General features: G+C 39.1%; 1 protein-coding gene across 2 annotated transcripts in view; it reads right to left on the bottom strand.

Moving 5' to 3' along the window:
- LOC149264800 (S-adenosyl-L-methionine-dependent methyltransferases superfamily protein) overlaps positions 1-26795 on the bottom strand; it is a 367999-nt gene that overhangs the window by 275981 nt on the left and 65223 nt on the right. For both annotated transcript variants that reach the window (XM_089428875.1, XM_089428867.1), the window contains exons 6-8: positions 16399-16482; positions 16262-16309; positions 16046-16110 (exon numbers count right to left, since the gene is read on the bottom strand). In XM_089428875.1, coding sequence (XP_089285001.1) covers positions 16046-16110; positions 16262-16309; positions 16399-16482 — 197 coding nt within the window. The remainder of the gene's footprint in view (positions 1-16045; positions 16111-16261; positions 16310-16398; positions 16483-26795) is intronic.

Below are 26795 nucleotides of genomic sequence, written 5' to 3'. Positions count from 1 at the left end.
TGGAATTTCCATAAACGACTTATGGGTTTTGGAGAACTCATGTGTTTTAGCCTCTCCACAAATTTTGAGACTAGAAAACCATCTGATGCTACAAAAACTAACATACCTCCAGTCCTAAGAAATAATGCATCAGTCCCAAACCTTTCATCTTGAACTCTACTGCTAAGTCACTCTGAGAATGCTCTATGAGCCCTGATGATCTTGTCAAACATAGATCATCCACATATAGTACGAGAATGAGAGGCTCACCTCCTACCATCAAATAGTAGAGGTTCAAGATTGTTGCGCTCTTCACAAAGCCCATCTGTTGCAAGTAATTGTCGATCCAACCATACCATGCTCTAGCAACTTTCTTGCATCTGTATAGCACCGTCTTCAACTTGCAAACACGAGTGTCCCTCCCACACATTTCAAATGCTTTTGATTGTCTGATATACAATTCTTCTTCTATTACTCCATTCAGAAAAGTTGACCTGACATCCATCTCATGGATTTGCCATCACATCTGTGCTGTCAGATATATCACGACCTTGACAGAAGTGGATATGGCCACTGGAGAAAATGTCTCCTCATAGTTTATAACCTCTTTCGGAGCAAAACCCTTGGCCACGAACATAATCTTATACTTGTCCACACTTTCTTCTACAGCATATTTGATCTTATAGTTCCAACAAGAGCCAACTCTTGCCCTGTTCACTAGTCTAGGCACGACTTCCCATACATCATTCAGCAAGATGGAGTTGTACTCCATTGCATCTTGCAGCCTGCCACACTTGATGTTGTGTGGCCTCCACAGTTGTAAAAACCGGAACTGGAGACCAAACCAGTCCACCTAATAAAACGGGTTTCAAACCAAAACCGGTCAAACTGGGACTAGTTAGATCTCAATGAACTGGTTTCAAAACAATACATGAAATAATTGATTTTTAATGGAAAAAAAAGTGTTTTCAAGATTTAAAACCATGATTCCAAACCAATAGACACAAAATATGCAAAGTTTGCTCATATATATACCATGTAAAGGTGAAAAAATCAAAATGGCTCCAAGTGCAATACATATGAACAACAAAATATAAAATCAATGAGGCTCTAAATGGCCTCTAGAGTCCGAAAACAAAACCTACAAGCTATGGGGCCCCTAGCCTACTACACGTCTACATATGATATTAGTAATTAATATTATCACTTGAAACTTTGAAAGTTAAAACTTCTCGTCATGATCAAACTTCATTGGTTGAGTCTCGACTCCCAAACTTTGCAACTGCTTGAGTCACAAACTTCTCTGTTGGTTTAGTGAATTGAGTCTCAAACTTCTTAAGGTATCTTGCCCTAATATGCCCTATTACTTCATTTGGTGCTCCACATGGCTTTACATGGCCTCCTATCCTAGCCAAGTGTTGCTTGAACCTGTTAATACCCCATCCTTCAATAGATTTTTGGCAATATTTGCTGATCATTTTTCCATAAATCATATCACAATGAGTCCATGCAATATCCTTGGCCTTTGGAGGCATGCTAGCTACTACTTAGCTCAAACTCTATGTTGTTCCACTACTCCAGCAAAAATTCAACACTCTCCAAGCTCCCAATGAAACTCACAAAAACTCCATATTAGATGTGTGAGGAAAATGAGGGGGGTAAGCTCCTTTTAAAGGCTTGGAGAGGGTGTTTTTGGAGGGAAACAACCCTTAGTTTCCCTCCAAAACACTCAAGCAGGTTCCAAAAAGAGTCTGTGTGGGTTCGTCCCTGTGCGCCACGACCTTGGTAATGAACTAGCCGGTTTATGACAGAACCTGTGATATTCCTGCTTAGTGTTTCACTAAGGGAATATCGAAATTTCGATCAATTTTGGAATTCACATTATTTCACTTAGTAAAAGGGGGCCGAGGGGACCCATATGTGATTTTTGGCCTAAGACCCAGCACGAAAGCATTTTCGGCCCACATGGAGAGTAAACTCTCACTGGCTCGAAGAAGGTGGGAGAAAGTTGATGTGGACCCACATGAGCAGCCTTGGAGGCAATTCAATAAAAGAGGGAGGAGCTCTCATTTTGGTTATCATTCATCATTTCAGAATTTGTCTTTGACAAGAGCATGCTTGAGTAGTGAGCCATGTCTGCATGTGTTGTTCAGCACACGGATGTTTCTCAACAGAAATCCCAGCCCTTGCTTCAGTGGACTTCGAGTGCTAGCCCAAGGAGGGAGTTCTTCTTTAGCCTAATTCGTACCAGCAGCAGGAGGTCGATTTGCAGCAACAGAGAGAGCCACAGCAGCGCAAGGAGTGCGCAGTCACTGCTAGAGGCACTGTGGGAGTTAATGAAATTCGAGGTGGCGATTTGGTGGGAAGGCTTGGCAAGCCTTCTAACAAGGTTTGCAGGCATTTCAGCAGCAAAAATATCCAGGAGGTTGGATTTCCCAGCAGGAGAGCTAGTCAAGCTCTAGGGGGGTCGAAAGTCTGGCATCAAGCTTTGGCCAAACCCTTCGTGGGTTATTCTGGGTTTCTTGAGTAGAGGCCAAGATTAAATTCCCAGAATTTTCTAAGCAGTAGAGAGGGCTCTAGCAGCTCTTCATTTCAGGCAGCAGCACCATTTTCTGGGATTTACAACGCAGCAGTTGGGCCGAATTGACAGAGCTTGGAGGAGGGTGATTCAGGGATCATTGTGGGCTTTGCTAGCTTGCTAAAAGCAAGCCAAGGTGCCTTGATTGTACACCTTTTACATTTAATAAAATGAGTATATAGTGTTGTTGTGGAAGCATTTTCATGGTCTGATTGTCTGTTCTAGTTTTTATGATGTGTTGTCTATTTTGCTTTGAATATTTACTGTTAATTTTCCCTTGGGGATTTTACAAAACCAGCCGGTTTGACCATAAACTGACCAGTTCCATCATAAACTGGTTGGCTTGACCGGTTTTTGTGATTTTTTGGCAAAGCCAGCCCTTAAACCTGGTTTTTTGCCCGATTCAACCCAATTGCCTAATGAACCAACCAGTTTGACTAGTTTCCAGTTCATGTCGAAAGGTTTTTAAAACTATGGTGGCCTCATTACAACAAGAAGGCTCTCTGTCAATTACCTCTCTCACCAATGCCTTATACCTGTCTGGATCTCTTCACTCTCTAGTGCTCGCTCTAGGACTTCCCACAAACTTCTGTGCATCTCTCAATGTCTGAAGCACCTACCTGTTTCTTCTTCCATTGGTGGTGGGTGGAGCTTCACACTCCTCATCCCGCCCCCGCTACTCCACCTATTGTGAACTCTCCTCTACAGTTGTACTTGGACATGTACCAGTCATTGTACTTATATTGGTGCCCTAAGACTGAGATCCTTGATCAACCCTTGGAGAATCTACTAGCCACTCTGAGCAACTAATCGCAACTCATGAGATCATTTGAAGGCTTTCTCCTCCTAGAATTTTATATCTCGTCTCACAATAATCTTCTTGTTGCTAGGAATGTAGATCTTGTATGCCTTGGATGTTTCGTTGTACCCAACGAAATATCCCTTCTCTACAGTCTGATCCAGCGTGGTATGTTTGTCATCTGGCATGTGACAATAAGCTATACTACCAAAGATTCTGAAGTGTCCAACCTCTAGCTCCTTTCTTGTAAAATCTTCCTCGGGTGTCATTTTCCCCAACACCTTGTGAGGAACTTTGTTCTAAATATACATTGTTGTACTACATGCCTTTGCCCAAAGAAATCTAGGCATGCCCTAGTCACATAGCATCGCCCTTGCTGCTCCAACTATCAATCTGTTATTTCTCTCTACAACCCCATTCTGTTGTGGGTTATATGAAGTTGTCCATTCTCTCATGATGCCCTCCTTCGCACAAAACCCTGTAAAGACCTTATCTATGTATTCACCTCCATTATCTATACAAAGAACCTTTATATTTCTCCCTGTCATGTTCTCCACAAGAGCTTTAAACTCTTAGAAATGATTGAAGACATAGCCCTTTGTCTTCAAGAAATATATCCAAGCTTTCCTAGAGAAGTCATCAATGAAGGCTACAAAATACATATAACCCTTGAGAGATTTTGTAGACAATGGACCACATATATCAAAATTTATTAACTCAAGCACACCCTTAGCTCTACTATCACTCCTTGGAAATGTTTCTTTTGCAAACCTCCCAAGCACGCACCCTTTGTGTGCATTATCATGTTCTGTGTTGATTTATGGAACTCCAGTTATGATCTCCCTAAGCAACCTAAGTGCTCCATGGTGTGTGTGTCCCATCCTCCTATGCCACAATTATCCCATGTCTTTGCTATTGTTGTTTCTAATCAGTGCCTTTGGAGTGTCTAACTGCAACTTGTATAACTTGTTGCTTCTAACCCCAATTTATTTCACTGTCTTCCAATCCCGGCGTTTAATATACACCTATTGCCCTCGAAAGTAGATCGTATCCCTTGTCTTAAAGTGCAAAAAATGAAATCAGGTTCATTCCTAAACCTGGCACATGCAACTCATCTGTAAAACTAGTCCTCTTGTCCAACTCCTTCTAGATAGTGGCGGCCCTTCTCCCAACTGCAGTACACTTCCACTTGTTCCCTGTCTAAATCTGGAAGCCATCTCCTCTTCCTAGTAACTAGAAAAGAATTCTTTAACTCTTGTCATGTGACATGACGGTCTACTGTCAATATACCAGATGCCTGTAGACGTAGAGCTAGAGAGGAAAGCTATGTGAGCGAACTCATCGTCTAGCCTTGAAGATAAGTCCTCAATGCCTACTGAAGTTGTTGTCTATTGCTTCCTCTTCTTCTCTCCTTCCTGTTGTTTGGACATTGGCTAACATAGTGACCTTGTTGACCGCAACCAAGGCACTTCTTCTTCTCTCCCTTGGACCCTTTATTAAATCCCTTCCTGGTCTTGCCCTTTCCTACTAGGGCCATGTTCTCGTCATCTTCAGGCTTCTGAGTTTTACCACTATAGCTGCCACTAATGAGGCTCAGTCTAAGCTCCTCCTGAGTGAAATCGGTCCATAAGCAGTGCCAACTCAATAATGTGTCTCGTCCATTAATAACTTGAATGAACATGTCGCATTGCTTTGAGAATCCATTCAGTATGATCCTCACAAGCTCAACAGCATCCAGTTTATCACCGACTAAGTCACCTAACACAGTGACACGGCAACCCCCGGAACACGAGACGTAAGCCACATATATATATATATATATATATATATATATATATATATATTATAAAAAAAAAATTAAGAGATATTACAAAAATTCTCATGATAAAAATTCAATCATACATGTACATTGTAACATTATGCATACAATCATGATTCACCAATGATACAAGTTTACAACTAGCACTTACTACTACATCAGTAACGAATAAGATAAATTAACATTGGACAAAATCAAGATATTAGCCATAAACTGCAATTTTCTAATTAAGTCATCAAAATCAAAATGTATTGCATAGGTATTGTGCCTTGAGGACGCCTGACTAGGAAAGCCAATGGTAAATAGCAAGTACAAAACAAGGTAGTCACTAGAACCAAAAACCATAGATAAGTACAGAAGAATTTCATAGGTTGTCGCCAACAGGTATAGCCTATGCCTATAGCTCATTAACATCAAAATCAGTGTCAAAACCACCACTGCTCTCTTATGCATCCTCCTCCTTTGTATCCAATGTAATCTCTGCATCTATTGGTGTTGAGGATGACCCCTCAAGAGTATCACCATCATCAAAAGTGACAATCTCTAGCATTGGCTCATTAAGATCCACATTGGCCAATGCCAACTCAACATTGCTATTCAAACCCATATCATCAAGAAACACATCCCACATATTAGGGGCTAATATTCACAGGTGAGCTAATTTTCCATGATTTTTCCAAAAAAAAAATGACTAATTTTCATTTTTTATAAAAATGAATCGCCCAAATTTTACAATTTAAAATTATTTTACCTTAAAAATTGCCAACATTAAATAGAGAGTATATATAAAATCATTATAAATTTGAATAATTTTACAAATACATTAATAAACATTTTATAGTTTGCATATTGGGGACTAGTGAAATTCACAAATATTTTTGAACTTCAAAATAATTTTCCATCCTTAAAATTTTCCATGCACTCCTCCCTCTACGTGTAAATAAGACGAAGGTTGATGTGCACATACACCATTGTCTCTATCCTGGACTGGCAGACCCTGATGAAATTGAAAGAAGGGGGTCATTACCAATGGGGACATTCTTCCCCTTCTTTTGCCCCTTCGCTATTGACCTTGATTGAGCCATGAATGCTATAAAAATAAAGAAAAAATGCAATGGTGTAAGGTTGTGCATGTAAACAAAATGGATAGGTAGACTATTGTAGCCAAACTAGAAAAAAATGGAAGGGAAATCCACTTACTTGTTGCTTGAATCACCTCCAAAACACTCCTATCTCCTTTGTTGGTCGTTCCCACAGTCCCATAGCACATAAGCAGCGAATGCAAATGAACAAATGTGGCCCAATTCTGGCTTTTATGAAGTCCTCGAGTCGCTTTTCGGCAAACAGGTGTCCAAAAATCATGATTCTCTCTGGGCAAGAATCGAATTCCTTCTTGGCACAAATCCCAAAATTCTGACACACACTAGCAGCAAATCAGACACATGTCAGCAGCGAATCTGGACAGTCATGTGGCATCCACCTTATCCTTGAGCATCAACTTTCAACTCTGATAGTCGCTCACATATAGTTTCATGAGCGCATCCCACATCTTCTCCGCGGTATCCTCCTCTGACAAATGGGGCATGAGATGATCTTTGACCCCACTGAGAATAATCCTCTACTCCTTGGCCTCCTTGACCTCATGCAAATCAAGAGCAATTGGATTGTTTGCTAATGAAACCACTGTTGTATTAACCAAATTCCATAGCTCGTTCTCCTTAAGAACAACTAAGATTCAAACCTTCCATTGCAAATAGTTCAAAGAGCCCTCAAGCCTATCCTCATATTGAACATTGGCAGCCATTGTAGAATAAAATCCTTGAAGAGATTGAAAATTGAAATCTGAAATCTGTCCTTAAACCTGTGTCAAATATCCTTGGCTTTGTATTTAGATTTTAGACCTTTGATACCATGCTAATTTCTTTAAACCCGGTTACAAATTTATTGTCTCAACAAATAATCACAAATCTCAAATAAATTAATCTAATTTGTAACAATAAATATTTTGGGTTTTTACCCAAATAAACAGCAGAAGCAAAAACCAATGTGGAAAAAGTCAAAGTCAGGATTAAATCAGTAAGGGTCCAAAAGTTGAAAAACTCGTTAAAATCTGGAGTTTTTTGAAAAAGTCGGCAAAGAGTCTGCAAAATTTTAAAAAACACAAAAATATTAATTTTTTTTAACACCTAGAGTCTCCACAGTCCATTGGGGCTTGTAGTCTGCAACATCAGATCTGCAATCTAACCAATGAGAAATAGACAAGAACAAACATATAGCTTACTTGTTGAAGTAGCCCATCTAGATCAACCCTTCCTGCATTTTCTGTCCTTGACACCTGGTAGGTCCTTTGCCTCATTTGCCATCAATTGCTCACTGAGTATTTGCTGCTCCAAAATACACCATATACTCAACCCTAGCCAGATCTACTTCTCATGTGGATTTGACCAACAAATCACTGTACAATCAGCATCAAAATATATCACCAACTCACAATGGTTTGGCCCTTCCATGACACTGAATACTAGTTGTCCACAACCCTTATTGTTCAGCCTCCTCACAGCAAATTTGCCTCGTCAATACATTGTATAACAGCTCTAACAGTAGTGGCAACTAATAGTAATTTTGCTTATCAAATCACTACATGATAGCCCTTAAACACCACTGTCATATCCAGTATCCCACATTCAGCAGAGATGGCCAACTTTTTCGGTCGACTCCCGATAAAATCGGGCATATAACTAATAAATCACGATTTGAAAGTCTGCAAAAAACCGGAGGATTAAATCGTTTTGTTGAAAAAATCACAATTTTAGGATTTAATCCCGATTTTTTGCAGACTTTTTCCACGCTGGTTTGCATCACATGCAATAGAGAATAACACAGGCATACACTGGAAACCCTAGCGTGGGGAAAACCAAAAAACATTGGGCTTCTTATTCAGCTTCAGGAGAAATATTTTCTTACAGCAATTACACAAGAATTTGCTCCAACAAATACCTAGCAGAATCACCTTCCAAGCTAGTATTGAAAATTGGGCAGCTTGAGAGGTATTTCCAAGTGGAGAAAACCCACCAAAAGTAAGTTGGTTGAGAAAAGTACCTAAGTGGTTGGGCTTTTGACCCAAAGTAGTGGGCTTGAGACCCAAGTTAATTAATTGTTTATTCTAATTTGTGTTTGAGTTGTTAAATAAGGGTTTCTTGATGGGCAAGGGAAACCCCCAAGATCACTCGCTCAAAAGCATAAATAGGAGGCCAAAGGAGAGGCCTAGAGACAAGTGCGAAATGACTTCACTTGTAGATGATTAGCCCTTGGAGGAGCCAGAGGACAGCCCTAGAGAGAGGTCAAATTTTGTGACAGAATCTCTGTATGAAGACCGCCTGACTGTTTGAGGTGTTTGTTAGCTAGAGAAAGGATCTGAGCCCTAGTCTGAGGGATGGACCATGTTTCTGTGTAGGCTGCAATGATAGAAGGCCTGGTTAAGGCCATCCGCAAGCAGGAGAGGGTTTGACAGTGCTAAAAGAAGGAAGACCGAGCCTAGTTAGGGCTAAAACTGAAGGACCGAGGGACTAATCAAAGGAGCCACAGCTAGTGTGAAAAGGGCCGGGCTGATAAGGCTGCCATAGGGCCTGTTTGAGAAGCTTATGTGATCAGAAAGAAGGTTGAGGCCTGAACAGTCCAAGATCTACTTGCAGCCTAAGCAGAAGTCTATCTGTGAAGGACAAGGCCTAGACTTGAAGGTCGAGGGAGGTTAGAGCAATTTGATTAGGGTAAAGGCAGACTACAGCCTGAACATGGGCTGGAACAGACCTAGCAAAGGTCTGTTAGGGCCAGAACAAGGGCACCGAGACTTGTTGAGGAGGCCGTTAGGAGGGCCTGTTAGGAGTCTGAATAGTGCTGACTGTGAAGGATGTTAGTGTACAGCAAGTAGTGTGTGGCCTGAAGGGATAAGCCCATACTTGAGAAGCTAAACAAGGAAGTCTACCAGGTGGGTAGCAAGCTGATCATGGCCTAAAAGGGCTAGCCAGCAGTGACAAAAGAAGTCTGCAGCATCAAAGGATGGATAGCTACAGAAGACAGACAATTATCTAAAGGTAGTTGATCAATGAGTATAGATTGGAGGCAAAGGACAGCCAAGGGACAGTGGACAAAGAGGATAGAAAGAGTTGGAAGCAAAGGACTGCAACAGCAAGTTAAGATATTTTGTCTTTGTTGTGATGGCCAGATTGAAGGTCTAAAGGATCAGACCTCAAGCACTACATTTTGTATACTATGTATACTACTTTGTATCAGGGTTTATGAAGGGCCATGATTCCTAGTACGGGAGCCATAAGATTCTTTAATCAATGGACTAATAAAGATCAATATTTTGGCCATATAAATCTTCTGTACTTTGTTGATCTGTTTGCTGATATTTTTCTTCTGTGCAAAGTGCTTTTGTGTTGGGCTTCTCTAGTATGTTGTGTCCCTAGCTATGGCACATACCAAACCTAAAGGGCATGAAAAATCAACAGCTACAATCTCAATAACTGACTTTAAATATGCATAGTAATTAGTTGCATTGCAAAATATGTGAGCATCCTAAAATCTTGCATTCTCATATTATGTTTAATTGTAGATTAAATTGCATTTAGCATATCTCTTATTTTATGTACATATTTTTATCATCATATAAAACATGGGTGATAACTTGCACCCAATGCACATGTTCCCAAACAAGTTGATTGGAATGTGCAAGTTACAGGTCTGCAAGCCCAGGGATTGCTGGAGTTCTCAAGAACCCCACGTTTGGACTATTAGATCATGCGCGCAACGATGAGCTCATGTCGCAGAGTTGGAGTCAGATGTTACCCACCAAAATGGGTAACCCCCTAGGAGATTTCCCTACATTTGACAGCCAGTTGGTCAACCAGACAACCAGCAGCCCTTGCCAGAGACCATTAGTTGATGATATGTCATGTGCCTCTGCCACTTGCATCAGCCATCAACATCATGATTTGACTTAACATGGCTGTAGTATGGCTTTACAAAACCTTATTACATATCCAAGATCTTTCGACTCACATTTGGACTAGATTTTAAATTTACTTTTGCTCTTTACATCAATAGATTTTGTCTTGACTTTGACTCTTTACATCAACATGCAAACTTTCGACATGCCCAATGACTTTAACTTGCCTTTGACATTCACTTTGGCTTAGACTCTCAACCTTCAGCTTGACTTCAGCTTTGATGTAACTATACTTTGACATGACATATGTAGACTCTCAACATCTTTCTTGACTTAGATTTGGCTCAATAACTCTCAATACATACTCAAATCTTAGTCCCAAATCCCACTTTTACAATTTTGACAAGAGAACTTTGCACTCATTTATTTTTTTAATTAATTTGGCATCAAGGACCTTGAACTCATCTAGCATTTACAATTTTCGAGGATATTTAGAGAAAAGAAATTATCTTTGACCTGGTTACTATAGGACCCTTACTTTCAACTATGGCATTTGAAGTGGCAACTTCTTGATAACAGAAATATATATATATATATTAATAATGAATTGACAGGTGATGATTGCTTACAATGGGGTTCCTGGCTTATATATCGCCATGGGCACCCTTTGGGGAAAAGGCATGATCTTATGATCGTGCCCTTTCGTCTAATTAACCTAAAAATTAAAAATAAACCTAAAACTAACTAATTTTTTACATAACATTGCCTTCCTCTCGAAAGAATGCTTTGTCCTCAAAGCATACGTAACGACATATGTTGTTGACAAAATGCTTCATTCTCCCAAGAAGCGTCTTTTTCGAGGAAGTCCTTCCACTTGATCAGATATTCCAAGATGATCAAGGTCCCACACTTTAATAGGTCTTGGATTAATCTCTCAATTTCTGTTTTTTGGTGATGTGGATATCGATATGGCTTGATGTTGACGGGATCTGACCCTGTCTTGACTTCTATTGTATGCTCAATTTCCCTATTAGGCGGCATCTTCATAGGTAGGTCTTGAAATACTTTTTCATGCTTCCTGATTAGATCTTGTATCTCTGGTGACTCTTCACTGGCCATATTTGCAGATAACATTTCTAATTGGTGACATTGGACTACATAAGCGGGTGCTCCTTTTCGAATCATCTTCATCATCTAAGATGATGATACAATTTGATTCTCTGGTGCTTGGAATCTGTGTAATTTGTACTTCTGACCTCCCCATTTGAATTTTATAAATTGTACTTGGTGGTTGGCGGCATAAGTACCTAAAGTTCGTAGCCATTGGATACCTAAGACTACATCTACTCCTCCTAACGGTATCGTGAAGAACGGAGACTCTAAATTAAAGTCTTCAATCTACAATTTGACCTTATGGCATTTCCCCACCTTTTCAATCTTCTTACCGTTAGCTACCATCACTTTCATGTTTGGTAAGAGAAATGAAAAAATATTGAGTCTCTTTGCCACAGTTGCATCTAAAAAATTGTGCGTGCTACCAAAGTCGATGAGAACCACTACGTTGTTCTTCTTTATGTGTCCTTTTAACTTTAAGGTCTGAGGTTGTGGTAAGCCTATCATGGCTGATAATGACACTTGCGGAATACTTCCGTCATCTAATTCTGGTGAGAATTCTAGGGCATCTTCTATTTCTTCTATGTCAGAATCTTCACTGTTGGAATCTTTGGTTGCTTCACAATTATATAGGTTCTTTGGTTCTTTTCCTTTAGCACATCTATGTTTGGGGTCCCACTTCTCACCACAGCGTTTGCATTTACCCTCTTTTATCCTTTGCATTTCCACATTAGATTTTTCATCTTCACGACGATGTGGTGGAACATATCTTGTATTATTTGAGTCCACATACTGGGGTATTCTTCATCTTGAATATGCTTTTTCAGCTTTTGACCAAAATATTTGTTCGAATTTCTTTTCGATTGTTTTTGCTTTCCGTCTTGCTATTTCTATTGATGTAATGTCATGCATCTCAAGTTCTACTTGTAAATTTTGAGTCCCGAGATGTACGACTAGATTAGACGAGATTTTGATAACCCAGGTACTCGTGTTACTAAGGTCTCCCATTCTTGAGTGTATTCGTCCACACTTCCTTTTTGTCGTAATTTGATGAGTTTTGAAAAGAACTCTTCTTCCTTTAGACCTTGAAATATTTTAAAAAATGCATCCTTAAATTTTCTCCAGCTAATGACGTGTGTTGTCTTTTTCCACCACATATACCAATTATATGCTTCCCCTTCCATTTTCATGGATGCGTGCCTAAGCTTTTTGTCATCATCATTGATGTCATATATCTCAAGGTATTCTTCTGCTTTATATATCCATGCAACATTGTTTTTTTGTTTCCGTCGAATTTAGGCATTTCGACTTTTGCCCTTCACTAGTATGTTGCTAATGGTTGGGCGAAAAAGGGGTGTTGATTGATAAAGGTATCCCAGAGTTGCTTGTTGGTAAAGGTCGCCTTACTCACCTCTTGGTGGGTTGTTGCTGATTTTTTTGGGGATTCAGCTTTTTCATGAGAGTCTGTTGACTTTGTTGAATCTGACGAGTTGTGCTCTTGATTCTCTTCATTTTCTTGTAGTAGTTGTATGGGTGTACAATCCATCTTTTTACATAGAAGTTTCAGCAATGTTAAGGACTCTTTGAGATCTACTTCTGTTTGGACACGGTAATTTTCCATCTTTATTTCTATTCGATTTGTCGTATCCTGAAGATTTTTGATATTGTCAGCCTGCTCCTTAAGCTTGATCTTGAAATCATCTAATCTTTTATTGACCTCGTCGTTGCTGTTAGTTATCTTATGCTATGTGTCCACCAATTTTTTTTGGAAATCCGCCATTGTCATTGTCGACATTGAGCGAGTTTGCAGGGGCGTGTATTTATCTGCCAGCTTAAAATTAAACCAAAAAAAAAAAATTAGTAGAGTTTAATATAACATATAGTTTTCAACTATATAATATATGTATATATAAATAAATTATATATAATATATAATTATTTAATAAAATGTCACATCTGCTAGTGGGGGTCACCTCCCGTTTGACCATTCAAAACAAAAGCTTCAAACAAATAATACCATCGCTGCTCACCACAAATGAACAGAAATGTCGGATGGTCGGGGAGTGCAGAACAACAATTTGTCAGGCGAACAATGACTTGATAGGGAGACGGGGGAAGCGAGGGAATGGGTAGCAGTGATTGGAGACAGGTATGGAAGACCAGACGGCTGGAATGGAAGACGGTGAGAAGACAGTGAGGTGTAGGGCGGCGGACAAGGAATTGAGCGACAGGATTTGATGGTTGAAGAAGTCGTGACTGAGGTTACGATGGTTACACGACAAGATGATAATGCGCGGTCGGAAATAAGATGTCAGGGACGAGAAGCGGGGAACACGACAAATGAGCGACAATGGAACAGTGAGGGAAGATTAAAATATAAACCAACAAAATAAATAAACAAAGAAACCAACATTAAACTAATAATTAAACAAACAAACAAAAAGAAAATCGACAGTGTGGAACAAGGATAGGAGAGGGTTGACGCTGGAGAGGTAAGAAAATGTGAAGAGCAGAGGGTTGAAGGAGAATGGATCAGCGCAGCAGGAGGTGTGGTTGAATTGATAACAGACGAGAGGATTAGAGGCTCTGATACCAAATGGAGTGGCAACTTCATGATAACAGAAATATATATATAATGAATTGAAGGTGATGATTGTTTACATTGGGATTCCTGGCTTATATATTGCCATGGGCACCCTTTGGGGAAAGGGCATGATCTTATGATCGTGCCCTTTCGTCTAATTAACCTAAAAATTAAAATTAAACCTAAAACTAACTAATTTTTTACATAACAGCATTCATCACTTTGATGACCAAGACAACATTACCATGATGCCCTTTTTTTAAATAAAAAAAGTTAACCTCAATGACTCGATTAAACAATGGGAATTTACTTTTAAAATTACTTTTCATAACATCTATTCCATTTCTCAACATGAACTTTTAAATTTTTGACCTCCGTGCCTATACCATTACATAAAAGTAATCAATATTCAAACCTGTAGGGTCTTCTTACCAAAATAAAAGCTATGTTTTTATTTCCATAAAACCGCTGAATCAGAAAATGCATGGGCATTGAGCCAACATCTTCATGAAACTTGATTCCACCAGGGATTATTTTCTCACCTTTGCATTATCACCTTCAAGTTCCTTCCCTTTAATGAAGAAATGACAATGTAATCCCTTTAGGATGCTTGCCAGCAAATTTCTTGTGATTATTGAAAACAGGTTCCCCTCTAAGTCTAGGATAGGTACTGTCAGGTGCTTTTTTTCAAAAGACACTGAGGGCAACAAAAACTGTGGTTGGTCTATCTGATGGATGAACTCTTAGGAGAATTCTAGGCATCCCAAAGTGCAAGCCAACAGTCTTCTCTTCCATCACTTAGATGACCTTTGGCTTGCTGTGATCATTACCATTAATGCACAAAAGACCAGATTCCTCAGATTGCTGGACTTACCCTGCTACCATCTGCTATGGATGCAAAACATTGCTCTTCTCACTCAATTCACATGGATATATCTTAATTATTTGATTCCTCAGATAGATCTGATATTCTTCCTCTGACACATCTGATCTAGCTCTAATAATTTTATATCCAAGCAAAGAAATCAAGAGTGAAATCTCCAGCTGGAAATAAGTTAAGTCTCAATCAGATTGAGAGGAAATAACTTCATAACGTGCTTTGCTGCACTCACAAATCTATAGCAGTTCTAACTTTCAGTTCTTCATGATAACTAACACCTCGCCGTCGGACTTCTCCTCCATCGTCCAATTTACGGGCAACAAGACTTGTCATGATTTCTTTATTGAGATCAATGACTTAAAATCAGCAAATATTGTTACTAATCAGTAGCTTCAAATATACAGATATATGGCAATTTCAAAGACCGAGATGTCCTTTTTCTTCTCTCACAGTCCTCCACAGCTGTCAATTCTGCAAAATATCACATGAAAAAAAGGTGATCTCCAACATCTGTCTACTTGGTCATGATGTCAAACACCATGCAGCCAAACAGTAATAGGTGGCTCCAAGATTGCATGGCCTCTCTTATCTCATTTATATCTTGACAATCATGCAAAGGATTCAATAAACAATCTCAATATGTCATTCCTTGGCTTCTGCTCACAGCATATTTGTCTACACCCTTCAACTCTTCTCCATGAGCATTGCATCACCACTGCACTAAAATCACTATCAAGCCTTCTTTCATGATCACAACCATAAAATACCAAATGGTGGGTTCATGGCAAATACATTTAAACATATATCAAACAAGGGACAGTGGGACTGGGAATTTACACTCCAGAGAACCCTGAAGAGGAAACTCTATTCAATCAATTCATTCCCATGTCTGTTTCAGTTGCACAATTAGGTCACTTTATATTTTGAGGTAACCATAACAATGATGTCATAATTACATATTCAGTTCAACCATATCCGTAGCTATCTCCAACAATATCAACATGAACTTCATCCCTCTCCTTATAGGACATCTTTGATTCATACGTAATCTTTTATGTGCAGTCTACATCCTTCAGAAATGTGCAATCCTTCAGAAATGTGCAATGTTTTCAGTGCAGAAATAATAAAGACTGCAAGAAAGCAGAACCCTCGAAGAAATTATTGCATCAATGCTGTGGACCCAATGACCATGATGATGACAAGTTTCCAAAAATCAAACAACCTAGTTTTAAAGTTACTGACACAAGCATTGCACACAACGTACAATTCCAAGCTGCATGAATGCACTGACAGCCTACTTAAAGAAAACACAACAATATATTTAGGCAGGAACACAGACACTTACGGAATCTGGGAATCATTTTCAGACTGTGCAGGAGCAAGACCTTCCACAAGTGGTGACAGATCTTTCTGAAATTCCAAGAATAAATCCATTGAAACAAAGATTTTCCCTTTAAAATGTTGCAAATATTTGAAAAGAGTTTCAGCACCAAACTTCATTTGAAAAGCAAATAACTACCTACAACCCAGCATACAAGTTTAAAAAGGAAAAATGAGGTACCTGCACATCCTCCATGTCAACATGACTGTGGTGAGCATCTAAGAATACCTGTTTCAGTAATTGCCTATTAGACAAATCTCAAAGTAGAACTGGCTGGGAAACAATACTTTCAAAATTGAAGAAGTCAACGAATTTACCATAATCAGTCGACCTGCTTTTGCATTATCTACAACTTGCCACTGCCCTTCCTCTGATGAAAAAAGCCACTCATGAGTCCTAGACTGAAGAACAAATCATGAATTAAAAAATGTCATATGAAAAAAAATCATCACAAACTCGAGATGTTGTCAACAACTTGCAGAAACACAAAAAGTCATAAATATCAAAAGAAGCACACACTTGCAATGGTTTTGCACACAGCATTCAGTAACAACAGAAAGCTATGTAAATACAGCATAGACCACTAAATAAAGCGGAAGAAATATTTAATTTCGCAACGAAACAAAAATGAATTTTCTATGAAAAGTTGGAAAAGATTCTGTTAAAATTGGCAACTAGGGCCAAACTCCATTTGGGTCATCTTATTTATGGCAGCTGATATTTTTCTTGGATCCCTCTCATCGAGAGGTATAGGATAATGTAAAGATCATCCGATTCCGATAAGTATTCATGAAGTTATGAATTTATTTGTGTTATAAGACAATTCGTCAAGGTCGGCCAGCAACCAAATAAACCCCACATGTGCTCAATGTTTTAGTATAAAAGGAGATGACTTGAGAGTCATTTCACACAAACTTCACTCTTGATTTCTCTCCACTTGTTTTGGGTTTTAGTGTGAGAGAAATCTAGGAGGAAGTAGCCCTAAAACACAGGAGGAAAGGAGACTTGACAATCTGCCCTAGCTGCAGCCCTAGCTTCTATACATAACCTAGAGGACGCAGTCAAGAAGGAGGGATACTACAAGCCCCAGATGCAGCTATAGAGGAGGCCTTAAGAAGCTGTACGTAGCCGCAGTCAAGGAAGGATACTACAACCCCTAGACGCACCTATAGAGGAGGCCTTAACAAGCTATACCTAGCCGCAGTCAAGGAGGGTTACAACATGCCCTAACCGCAGTAATGAAGTCAGACCAGCGAGGGGTTGTAGGGACATTATTCAGGTGACTGAGTGCTGGAAGGAGGGCCGAAGTACCTTGCTGAGGACTGCCATAATTTGGGACTGTTCTAGGCAAGAAAACACAGGGATATCTGTTATGTAAAAAATTAGTTAACTTTAGGTTTATTATTTAATTTTAATTTTAATTAGACGAAAGGGCACGATCATAAGATCATGCCCTTTCCCAAAGGGTGTCCATGGCGGTATATAAGCCAGGAACCCCATTGTAATCAATCATCATCGGTAATTCATCTTTTTAATAAAATATTTCTATACATATTTCTGTCTCTCCAGAATTTTTATGCTTCATCTGGTATCAGAGCCAGCTTTAGACTGGTGACACCCACAAGTTCTGCTGGCAATCAGGCCCCCACGGGTTTTCCATAAAACAGCAAGTGTGTGGGCTGTGCGTATTTTACCTGGAGTGATACGCTGAAACATCAGTAAAAGACAGCGGAAGGTGACACGCTGAATCAGCAGGAGGCCTGCGTCGTTTTACCTGCAGTTCCATTGCGTGGGCTCTACGGGATACGTTGAACCATCAAAGTCCCGTCATTTTCTTTTTATTTGCAGTGATAACGTTGAAATTCTGGCATTTCTTTTTTATCTGTAGTGACCAGCTGAAAGTTCCGTCTGCAAAGATACGTTGAAGTTCTCGTTTTTTTTATCTGCGGTATTATTCCTGTGCGGTTATTATTCCTGTCCGCTCGAGAAGGGGTTTGAACAGTCAAATGGAACGTAACATTTCCGGTTGGGACGTGACTGTCCATTAGGTGACTGTCCATTATATTATGTGTAATATATATTATGTGTAATATATTATTATAATTTAATAATAAATTATATAACATATAACTTTAATTTAGTTATAAGTTATATATATATATAAGAGTTAATTTAATTAATTAAAATTATTTTAATTAATTAAAAAGTTATATATATATATATATATATATATATATATATAAGTTAATTTAATTAATTAAATTTATTTTAATTAATTAAAAGTTATATGTATAAAATTTATTTTAGCTAATAAAAAAAAGAGGAAAAATATTTTCGCTGGCAAATAAATACACGCCCCCGCAAACCCGCTCAATGTCGACAATGACAATGGCGGATTTCCAAAAAAAATTGTTGGATGCAGAGCATAAGATAAATAGCAACCACGATGAGGTCAATAAAAGATTAAATGAATTCGAGAGCAAGCTTGGGGAGCAAGCGGACAAAATCAAAAATCTTCAAGATACGACAAATCGAATAGAGATAAAGATGGAAAGTCAACATGTCCAAACAGAAGTAAACATCAGAGATGCCTTAACAATGCTAAGACTTCTGTGTAAAAGGTCGAATTGTACACCCAAAGAGCTATTAAAAGAAAGTGAAGAGAATCAAGAACACCTCTCATCAGATTCAACAAAGTTAACAGATTCTCATGAAAAGGTTGAATCCCCAAGAAAATCAGCGACACCCCACCAAGAAGCAAGTAACACCGCCTTTACAAACAAGCAACTTTGGGATACCCTTACTAATCAACACCCTTTTTTTGCTCAACCATTAGCCACATACCAGAAGAGGGCAAAGGTTGAGACGCCTAAATTTGATGGAAACGAAAAAACAATGTTGCATGGATAAATAAAGCAGAAGAATACTTTGAGATATATGACATCACTGACGATGACGAAAAGCTCAGACATGCATCCATGAAAATGGAGAGAAAAGCATATAACTGGTATATGTGGTGGAAAAAGACAACACATGTCATTAGCTGGAGGAAATTTAAAGATGCATCCTTCAAAAGATTCCAAGGTGTAAAGAAAGAAGAGTTCTTTTCAAAACTCATAAAACTACGACAAAAAGGAAGTGTGGACGAATACACTCAAGAATGGGAGACCTTAGTAACACGAGTACCTGGGTTATCAGAATCTCGTCTAATTCAGTCATACATCTCGGGACTCAAAACCCATTTACAAGCAGAACTTGAGATGCATGACATTACATCTATAGAAGTAGCAAGACGAAAAGCAAAAACAGCCGAAAAGAAATCCTAACCAATATTTTGGTCAAAAGCGGAAAAAACTTATGCAAGACGAAGGATACCCCAGTATGTGGACTCAAATAATACATGATATGTTCCACCACATCGTCATGAAGATGAAAAATCTAATGTGGAAATGCAAAGGATAAAAGAGGGTAAATGTAAACGTTGTGGTGAGAAGTGGGACCCCAAACATAGATGTGCTAAAGGAAAAGAACCAAAGAACCTATATAATTGTGAAGCAACCAATGATTCAAACAGTGAAGATTATGACATAGAAGACACAGAAGACGCCCCAGAATTCTCACCAGAATTAGAGGATGGAAGTATTCCACAAGTGTCATTATCAGCTATGACAGGTATATCACAACCTCAAATTTTAAAGTTAAAAGGACACACAAAGAACAACGACGTAGTGGTTCTCATCAACTCTGGAAGCGCACACAATTTTTTAGATGCAACCATGGCAAAGAGACTCAATATATTTTCATTTCCCTTACCAAACATGAAAGTGATGGTAGCTAATGGTAAGAAGATTGAAAAGGTAGGGAAATGCCATAAGGTCAATTTGCAGATTCAAGACTTTAATCTAGAGTCTCAACTCTTCACGGTACCGTTAGGAGGAGTAGATGTAGACCTAGGTATCCAATGGCTACGAACTTTAGGCACTTATGCCGCCAACCATCAAGTACAATTTATAAAATTCAAATGGGAAGGTCAAAAGTACAAACTACACGGATTCCAAGCACCAGAAAATCAAGTTGTATCATCATCTCAGACGATGAAGCTGAGTCGAAGAAGAGCACCTGCTTATGCAATACAATGTCACCAATTAGAAATGTTATCTGCAAATATGACTAGAGAAGAGTCACCAGGGATACAAGATTTGATTCAGAAGCATGAAAAAGTAATTCAAGACCTGCCTATGAAGAGGCCACCTAATAGGGAAATTGAGCATACAATAGAAGTCAAGGCAAGGTCAGACCCTGTCAACATCAAGCCATACCGATATCCACATCACCAAAAAACGGAACTTGAGAGATTAATCCAAGACCTTTTAAAGTGTGCGACCTTGATCATCTTGGAATATCTGATCAAGTGGAAGGACTTGCCCGAAGAAGACGCTTTCTGGGAGAATGAATCATTCTTCAACAACATCCGTCGTTACTTATGCTTTGAGAACAAAGCATCCTTTCGAGAGGAAGGCAGTGTTATGTAAAAAATTAGTTAACTTTAGGTTTATTATTTAATTTTAATTTTAATTAGATGAAAGGGCTCCCTTTCCTAAAGGGTGTCCATGGCGGTATATAAGCCAGGAACCCATTGTAATCAATCATCATCGGTAATTCATCTTTTTAATAAAATATTTCTATACATATTTCTGTCTCTCCAGAAGTTTTATGCTTCAATATCTCTTGTAACAGCTGAGTAAAGGGACCTTCTGTTATGACTAGGCCGCAGGCCTATAGGTGCTGTTTTGAGGTCAAACATAGAGCTGTAGGTGCCTCCTCAAACAGCAAGGTCACATTACTTGAAGAGGAAAGGAGGCCGTATAAGTTAAGGTGTTTTGGGCATGACTGTTGGGTTGTGGGAGCCCTAACCAGTGACCAAAACACTGCCCATAAACAGAAGTGCAGAAGTATGGTTACTTGTGTTGGGTCATTCGAGAGGTCTCATCATTTATGAGGAGATTCTATATACTGTCACAAGAAGTTATTACCAACAGCATAGATTAAAGTGGGACAGCAGTGCTATTAGTACAATGGCATAGTGCAATGATGGCATAACGGAACAGCAAAAACAGCAAGGTGACCCATGAAGTTTGAATGCATACTAATGTGATAGTGTAGCAAGATGCATGGGCAGCATAATAGCAGCAAAAGCACATTGGGACAGCAGTAGCAATGCTAAACAGTGGGACAGCAGCATGGTAAGTGGTACAGCAAGACATGGTGCTTGTTGGAGCTTGGTACTTGGGACAGCAAGCTATGACATGACACAGCAATGCTAAACAGTGAGAGAGCAGCAATTGCAATCATGGTGAAGCATGGTAGATGGGACAGCAGTGTGACAACATGGTGCAGCAATGGCACAAGGTACAGCAGTGCTAAACATTGGGACAGAAATGATACTTGGTGCAGCACAGTGAGGAGCATCATGATGATGAGGAGCAGCATAATGACAGGTGCAGCAAGGTGATGGAGTCACCTTGGAGAATCAGCAGAAGCAGCATGTCTTCAACTGAGATCAGCTACCTCATGTGTCATCTTCTTAGAGATGATTTATGCTCTTATTTAGATAAGTCAAAGTGTTGACTTCTGTTGTAAATGTACTATTTCTCTCTCTCACTGCTGAACTATTGAAGAACATATAAGAAGAATTGATCAAGGGTTTCCTCACATTGGGGTTTGTCCCTGGCTAGCGCCACATCTTGTGTCCTCCTGTCTTGGCTTGTCTTCTGCGATCTATGTTTATGTTCTATCTGCAATTTACTTTAATGCTGATGTGATTGCTAATATGGGAAAGATATTGAGTTAACTGTGAAAATTGAAATAAATTGCTCTAAGCATAGAACATACCTAAAATTAACAGATTCTCTAATAAAGCCCCCAGTCAAAAAATGGCAAATTATCAGGCTTGCCTTTCAAACAGTCATGAAACAGAAATCATATGCAACAACACTTTTACAGTCATTCTTTTGAGCTGGAACAGAATAAATGTCAAAGAATACAAACTTTTACACAAAACAACTTGTCACTAATTATTAATAGACATTGATCTCCATGGTTTCTGTTAATTTCCTTAACCCCGGTAACTGGTTAATTACTTCCTAGCAGATCAGATCTATTGATTAAAAACAAACAGCTGAGAATACCAATTAAATAAAATATAACAGCAGAAGCAAATTTAAAGCACCAATCTCAACCACATGCACACAAGATTTCTGCCCTTAAAATCTGTTGTTTCATTAAATAGAATCTACAGCATAGTCAAATAATATATAACAGCGGAAGCAAATTAAAAGCACCAATCTCTATCACATACACACAAGGTTTCTGCCCTTCAACATCTGTTGAATCTAATACAAACAAGGGCTCCCTTGCTAGGATAATGGCCCTCCAAAGAAAAATACCAATACAACAAGAACCTGGAATAGATACAGCTGATCAGACCCTTGATCTGTCGTTCGATCTGCTAGCTGATTTGATCCTTCCCTTGCTGACCCTTGCACTCTTCTCACTCCCACTATGTATTTTGCTCAAGATGTGTCTTCTCCCTAAGCACAAGCTTTCTTTTATAAGTTTGAGTTATTGACCCAATCCACAACCCTAATATCCAAAGTGATTGACAGTTGAGACTAGATCTCAACATCAGGTTAGATAAATGGTTGAGATTCATCTAATTCACTGCAAATAATCTTTGCATTTCATTAGATTAGCTCATCTTATAAATTTCAATTCCTCTAGTTATTAAAGTAATTCCTAAGGTTAAGAGCCAATTAGGCAACTTCCACACGCCTAAACACCTAGGCCAGTGTCAAAATACCTGTTAATTTGGCAGCTCTTGGACAAATTCCCTCCTTTGGACAGCCTTCCTCTTCAAGAAAGACACCTCCTAGCCCTTGGAAGAATTTAATTTGGTCAAGGAAAAATATAATTTTCAAGGTGAAATCCACACGTGCAGGAAAGTACAAACCGGGCTAAAGAACAAATTGGGTCTCCTCCACCACATAAAAACACACATTATGTCACATCACTTTGGAGCATCATCAACAAATCTCATCTTCTCTCTCCTCATTTTATTGGTTCGTACAGGTCTGAAATAAGGAGGTCCGAGCTCACATGTGCGAAGGGAAAGAGGACAAATCTGTTTTCTGAGTTGACTTTCTGATTGGGACAGATTTGTTGAAGGAAATGTAACTAGGTTCAGTCTTCATAAATGTACTTTTGATATTTGTATTTATTCAAGAAAAGAATATTATTTTTATAATATATGTCAATGAGTTCTTACTCATTGAAATAGATCTAGCACAGGTTAAAGTGCTATAGGTGATTCAAATAGTCAAAAGAAAATGTTGAAGACCTTAAGGGCATATTACACCATGTATATGTATGTATAAGAGTCAAAGAATATCCCTCCAAGCAAAGTCAAGTCTCCTCCAAGCAAGTGGCACCATCAAAAGAAGCCAACCGAAGCTAATAAGTCAAGTCGGCCTACAGTCTTCAAGTCAGCCTAAAAGGAGCGACAGTCCTCTATATATAGAGGCTGTCCACTCCATTATAATGTCAAGTATTCTCTCTGAAATCAGTGAAGGTAGAAGGCCAGATAAAGGGTTGTTGAAGGACAAAAGAAGAGCCAAGGGCCGCGAAGAAGGAGAAGCCATCACCAAAGAGTTAAGGACTGTTTCTAGGGTAAAACGCAGTCACACATGCGAAAAAGGGTGGGTCTTCCTGCGGTCAGAACAGCAGGAACTCACAGTCAACATATTTCATCATTTGGGCTAAGAACATAGGCCTAAAGGGCCTCCTACTCAAGCGAAGAAGCAAGGAAGAAAAGCGAAGGTAAAAGGACTGTTCTAAAGCCAATTACAGTCACACGTGCGAGAACGAGGCAGTCCCTGCTGTTATAACTTATAACAGCCCTCCCATTACAGACATACAAGTTCGTTAGTTGGTGAAGAGAAGGACAAGATCATCATAAGGGAAGGGTCTCATCAAAGGTATGTCTTCTAGAGCAAGTATAACAAGACATACCAACAGTTGAAAGAAGAACAAAGGGCCAGAAGAAGGAAGGCGAAGTGCCGGAGAACGAAGTGCCGAAAGAATGAAGTGCAGAAAGGAGGAAGGACTTGACTTGTGCTTGGAGGATATTCTTGTCAAGGGTCTAGGGTTTGGCATTGATCAATAAGAAACTTCAATAAGTGAAACTTACTAAAGGGTTTTCCTCTCAAGAAAAGAGAGGTTTTGGCCCTAGCAGAGAGCCAACATCTTGTGTTCTTGTTCTTATGTTTTTGGTAGTAGTTCGATGAAGTACACACACATGCATTAATAAAAAGAAGAAGATTAAGCTAACAAGAAAAGTAAAAAGACTCCACAAATTGTTATCAAGGAAAGAAGAGTCACGCTACACCAAATTGCCCTAGATTCTTCAACGTGGTATCGGAGCTAAGGTGACACATCAAGGAAAGGGCATCTCAAGAACACTCATCAAGGAAGGACACCTACAAAAGTTGAAACATCTAGCCAAGAAGTCTCTATCACATCAAGGACAAGAAGGTCTGCCATCCATCACTCATCAAGGAAGACTACAAAGCAAGAAGAAGAGCCTGACATAAAGGCGCCTACAGAGAAGAGCAGATCAAAGAGGGACCTACATCATCTACAAGTCATCAAGCAAATCTCATCATCAAGCAAGTCCACTTGGAAAAGGCAACTTGAAGAACATCAAGATCCTAAACTTAAGAAGGACAACAACAACAAAAGAAAGAGGGAAGAACCTTACATGACTCAAGAGGTGAAAGAAGAAAAAGAAACAAAAGAAGGAAGATCCTCCGGATCTCTACTATGACTAAGTCAAACTCTTTACTTAAAGTCTTCATTCAAAGTTTTGAGTAGGATAGGAGCATGTCAAAATAAAATAAAATTGCATGGCTAGAAACAACTTCTAGGAGCATGATGTACATAGAGTTCTAGATACTCATGTAGAAATAGGCATTTATAAATGAGAACAAAATGCATGGTTAGAAATATCTTCTAGAATATAGGAGCATGATAGATATAGCTCAAGATATTCATGTAGAAGGAGCATACCTAGAATTGGACCTCATCCACAATGAAAGAAAATTGATCATGATTAAGAATCTTAGAAGACCTCCATCATCAAAGGAAAGAAACATTTGCAGGGTAAGGGTCTTCAAGATCCTATGATAGCATCTCCAAAAGAAGATTCATAAACAAAAGCAAATGTCTCAATGGGAATCACATTCATGGGATTCAAGAAAAAGATGATATGCAAGCAAGCTAAGATGAAGCAAGAAGGGCCACACCAAGGACAACCAAATGAAGCGAAGATGATCAAAGGAGAATCAAGATGAGGTATGTATGCATCAAGTTTAGTCATCTTATCATTTGTATATTATTGAGTCATTGGAATAGTTCTATAACATGATCAAGTAGGAAAGAATTTCTTTCACCGATGACATGCTCGAAGGCATGTACTACAATGCAATGAAGGTCAACAAAAGAAAATACTCACATAAGGAGTATAAGATTGCTCGCTAAGAAGCAAGTAAAGAAGAAATGTTGACTAATCCAGAAGCAAGCAATGAAGAAGTGCTCTCACAAGAGGCAGAAAGTGATTGACTAATCTATCCAAGAAGAAGCAAATGAAGAAAGAGATCAAGCATGTGAAGAACACCATGATCACCAAGAATCACTATCTAACAAGATACTTTGAAGACATCTCCCGAAAGAAGGCATGACAACTCTGACAAAGGAAGAAAAAGATCAAAGGACCCTTGACACCTATGAAGGCCTTGGAGATATGAAAGGTGCAGATAACTGATTCTACTCTACAAAGATGTCATGATGAAGAAGCCATCCAACAAAAGCACCATTTAATGTTGAAGCAATATCAAGATGAAGTCATGAAGGGCTACTAGATCAAAGCATGGGAACTAGCAAGTACAAAGAAGCATCCATGTGAAGAGTAGTCCGAGGCATAGACGAGATGACAAAGAATGACCAGATGACAATAGAACCTGATATATGACAAGAAAGTCATTTTCCATGAAGGAAGCAATGACATGACAAACCAGGAAGGAAAATGATCAGTGTATGGTGCCCTACCAAGAAAAGGTTCGACCAAAGACTTCATGACATCAAAGGAAGGAAGGAGATCAAGCAGCTGGAGGACCCACGAAGAAGAAGTTGCTAATGACTGGACAAGTCCCTAGCTAAGAGGGAGCTATAACAAGTTCCCAATTACAAAGGAACTTGTACAAGTACCTTGTTAGAGGATACTTGGGCATGTCCTCCTCAATTGAGAGGAGGAGATAGACATAACATTCTTGTCTTCACTTGGGAAGAAAGAATGGGAGGATTGGGTAATCATCTAACATCTAATACTCTTTGAGGATGCGTAGGGCATCAAAGACAAGAGTATGCAAGAGGACCGATATTCTTTAAGGGTTGGGAACCCAAGATAAGAATAGTCCTAGAAGGTCATACTCGGTGAACACCGGGGTGGGTATGTACCTTGAGAGACAATAACTAAGGTGTCTATAAGTCTTTGGTCTCACCAACATTGTGCTCTGATCTATTGAGAGATACAGTTGTCAGTCAACGCCTTGTTGTAGAAACAATGTTGGTTACTATGACACTATAACAGATGGATTGCCAA

The sequence above is a fragment of the Pinus tabuliformis genome, chromosome 6 (assembly GCF_031772625.1).
Source record: "Pinus tabuliformis cultivar Carrire ecotype Pingquan chromosome 6, CPIR1, whole genome shotgun sequence".
In the NCBI taxonomy this organism is placed as follows: domain Eukaryota; kingdom Viridiplantae; phylum Streptophyta; class Pinopsida; order Pinales; family Pinaceae; genus Pinus; species Pinus tabuliformis.
Note: the sequence above shows the minus strand (reverse complement) of the source record. Positions and strands in the feature narration are given on the sequence as shown.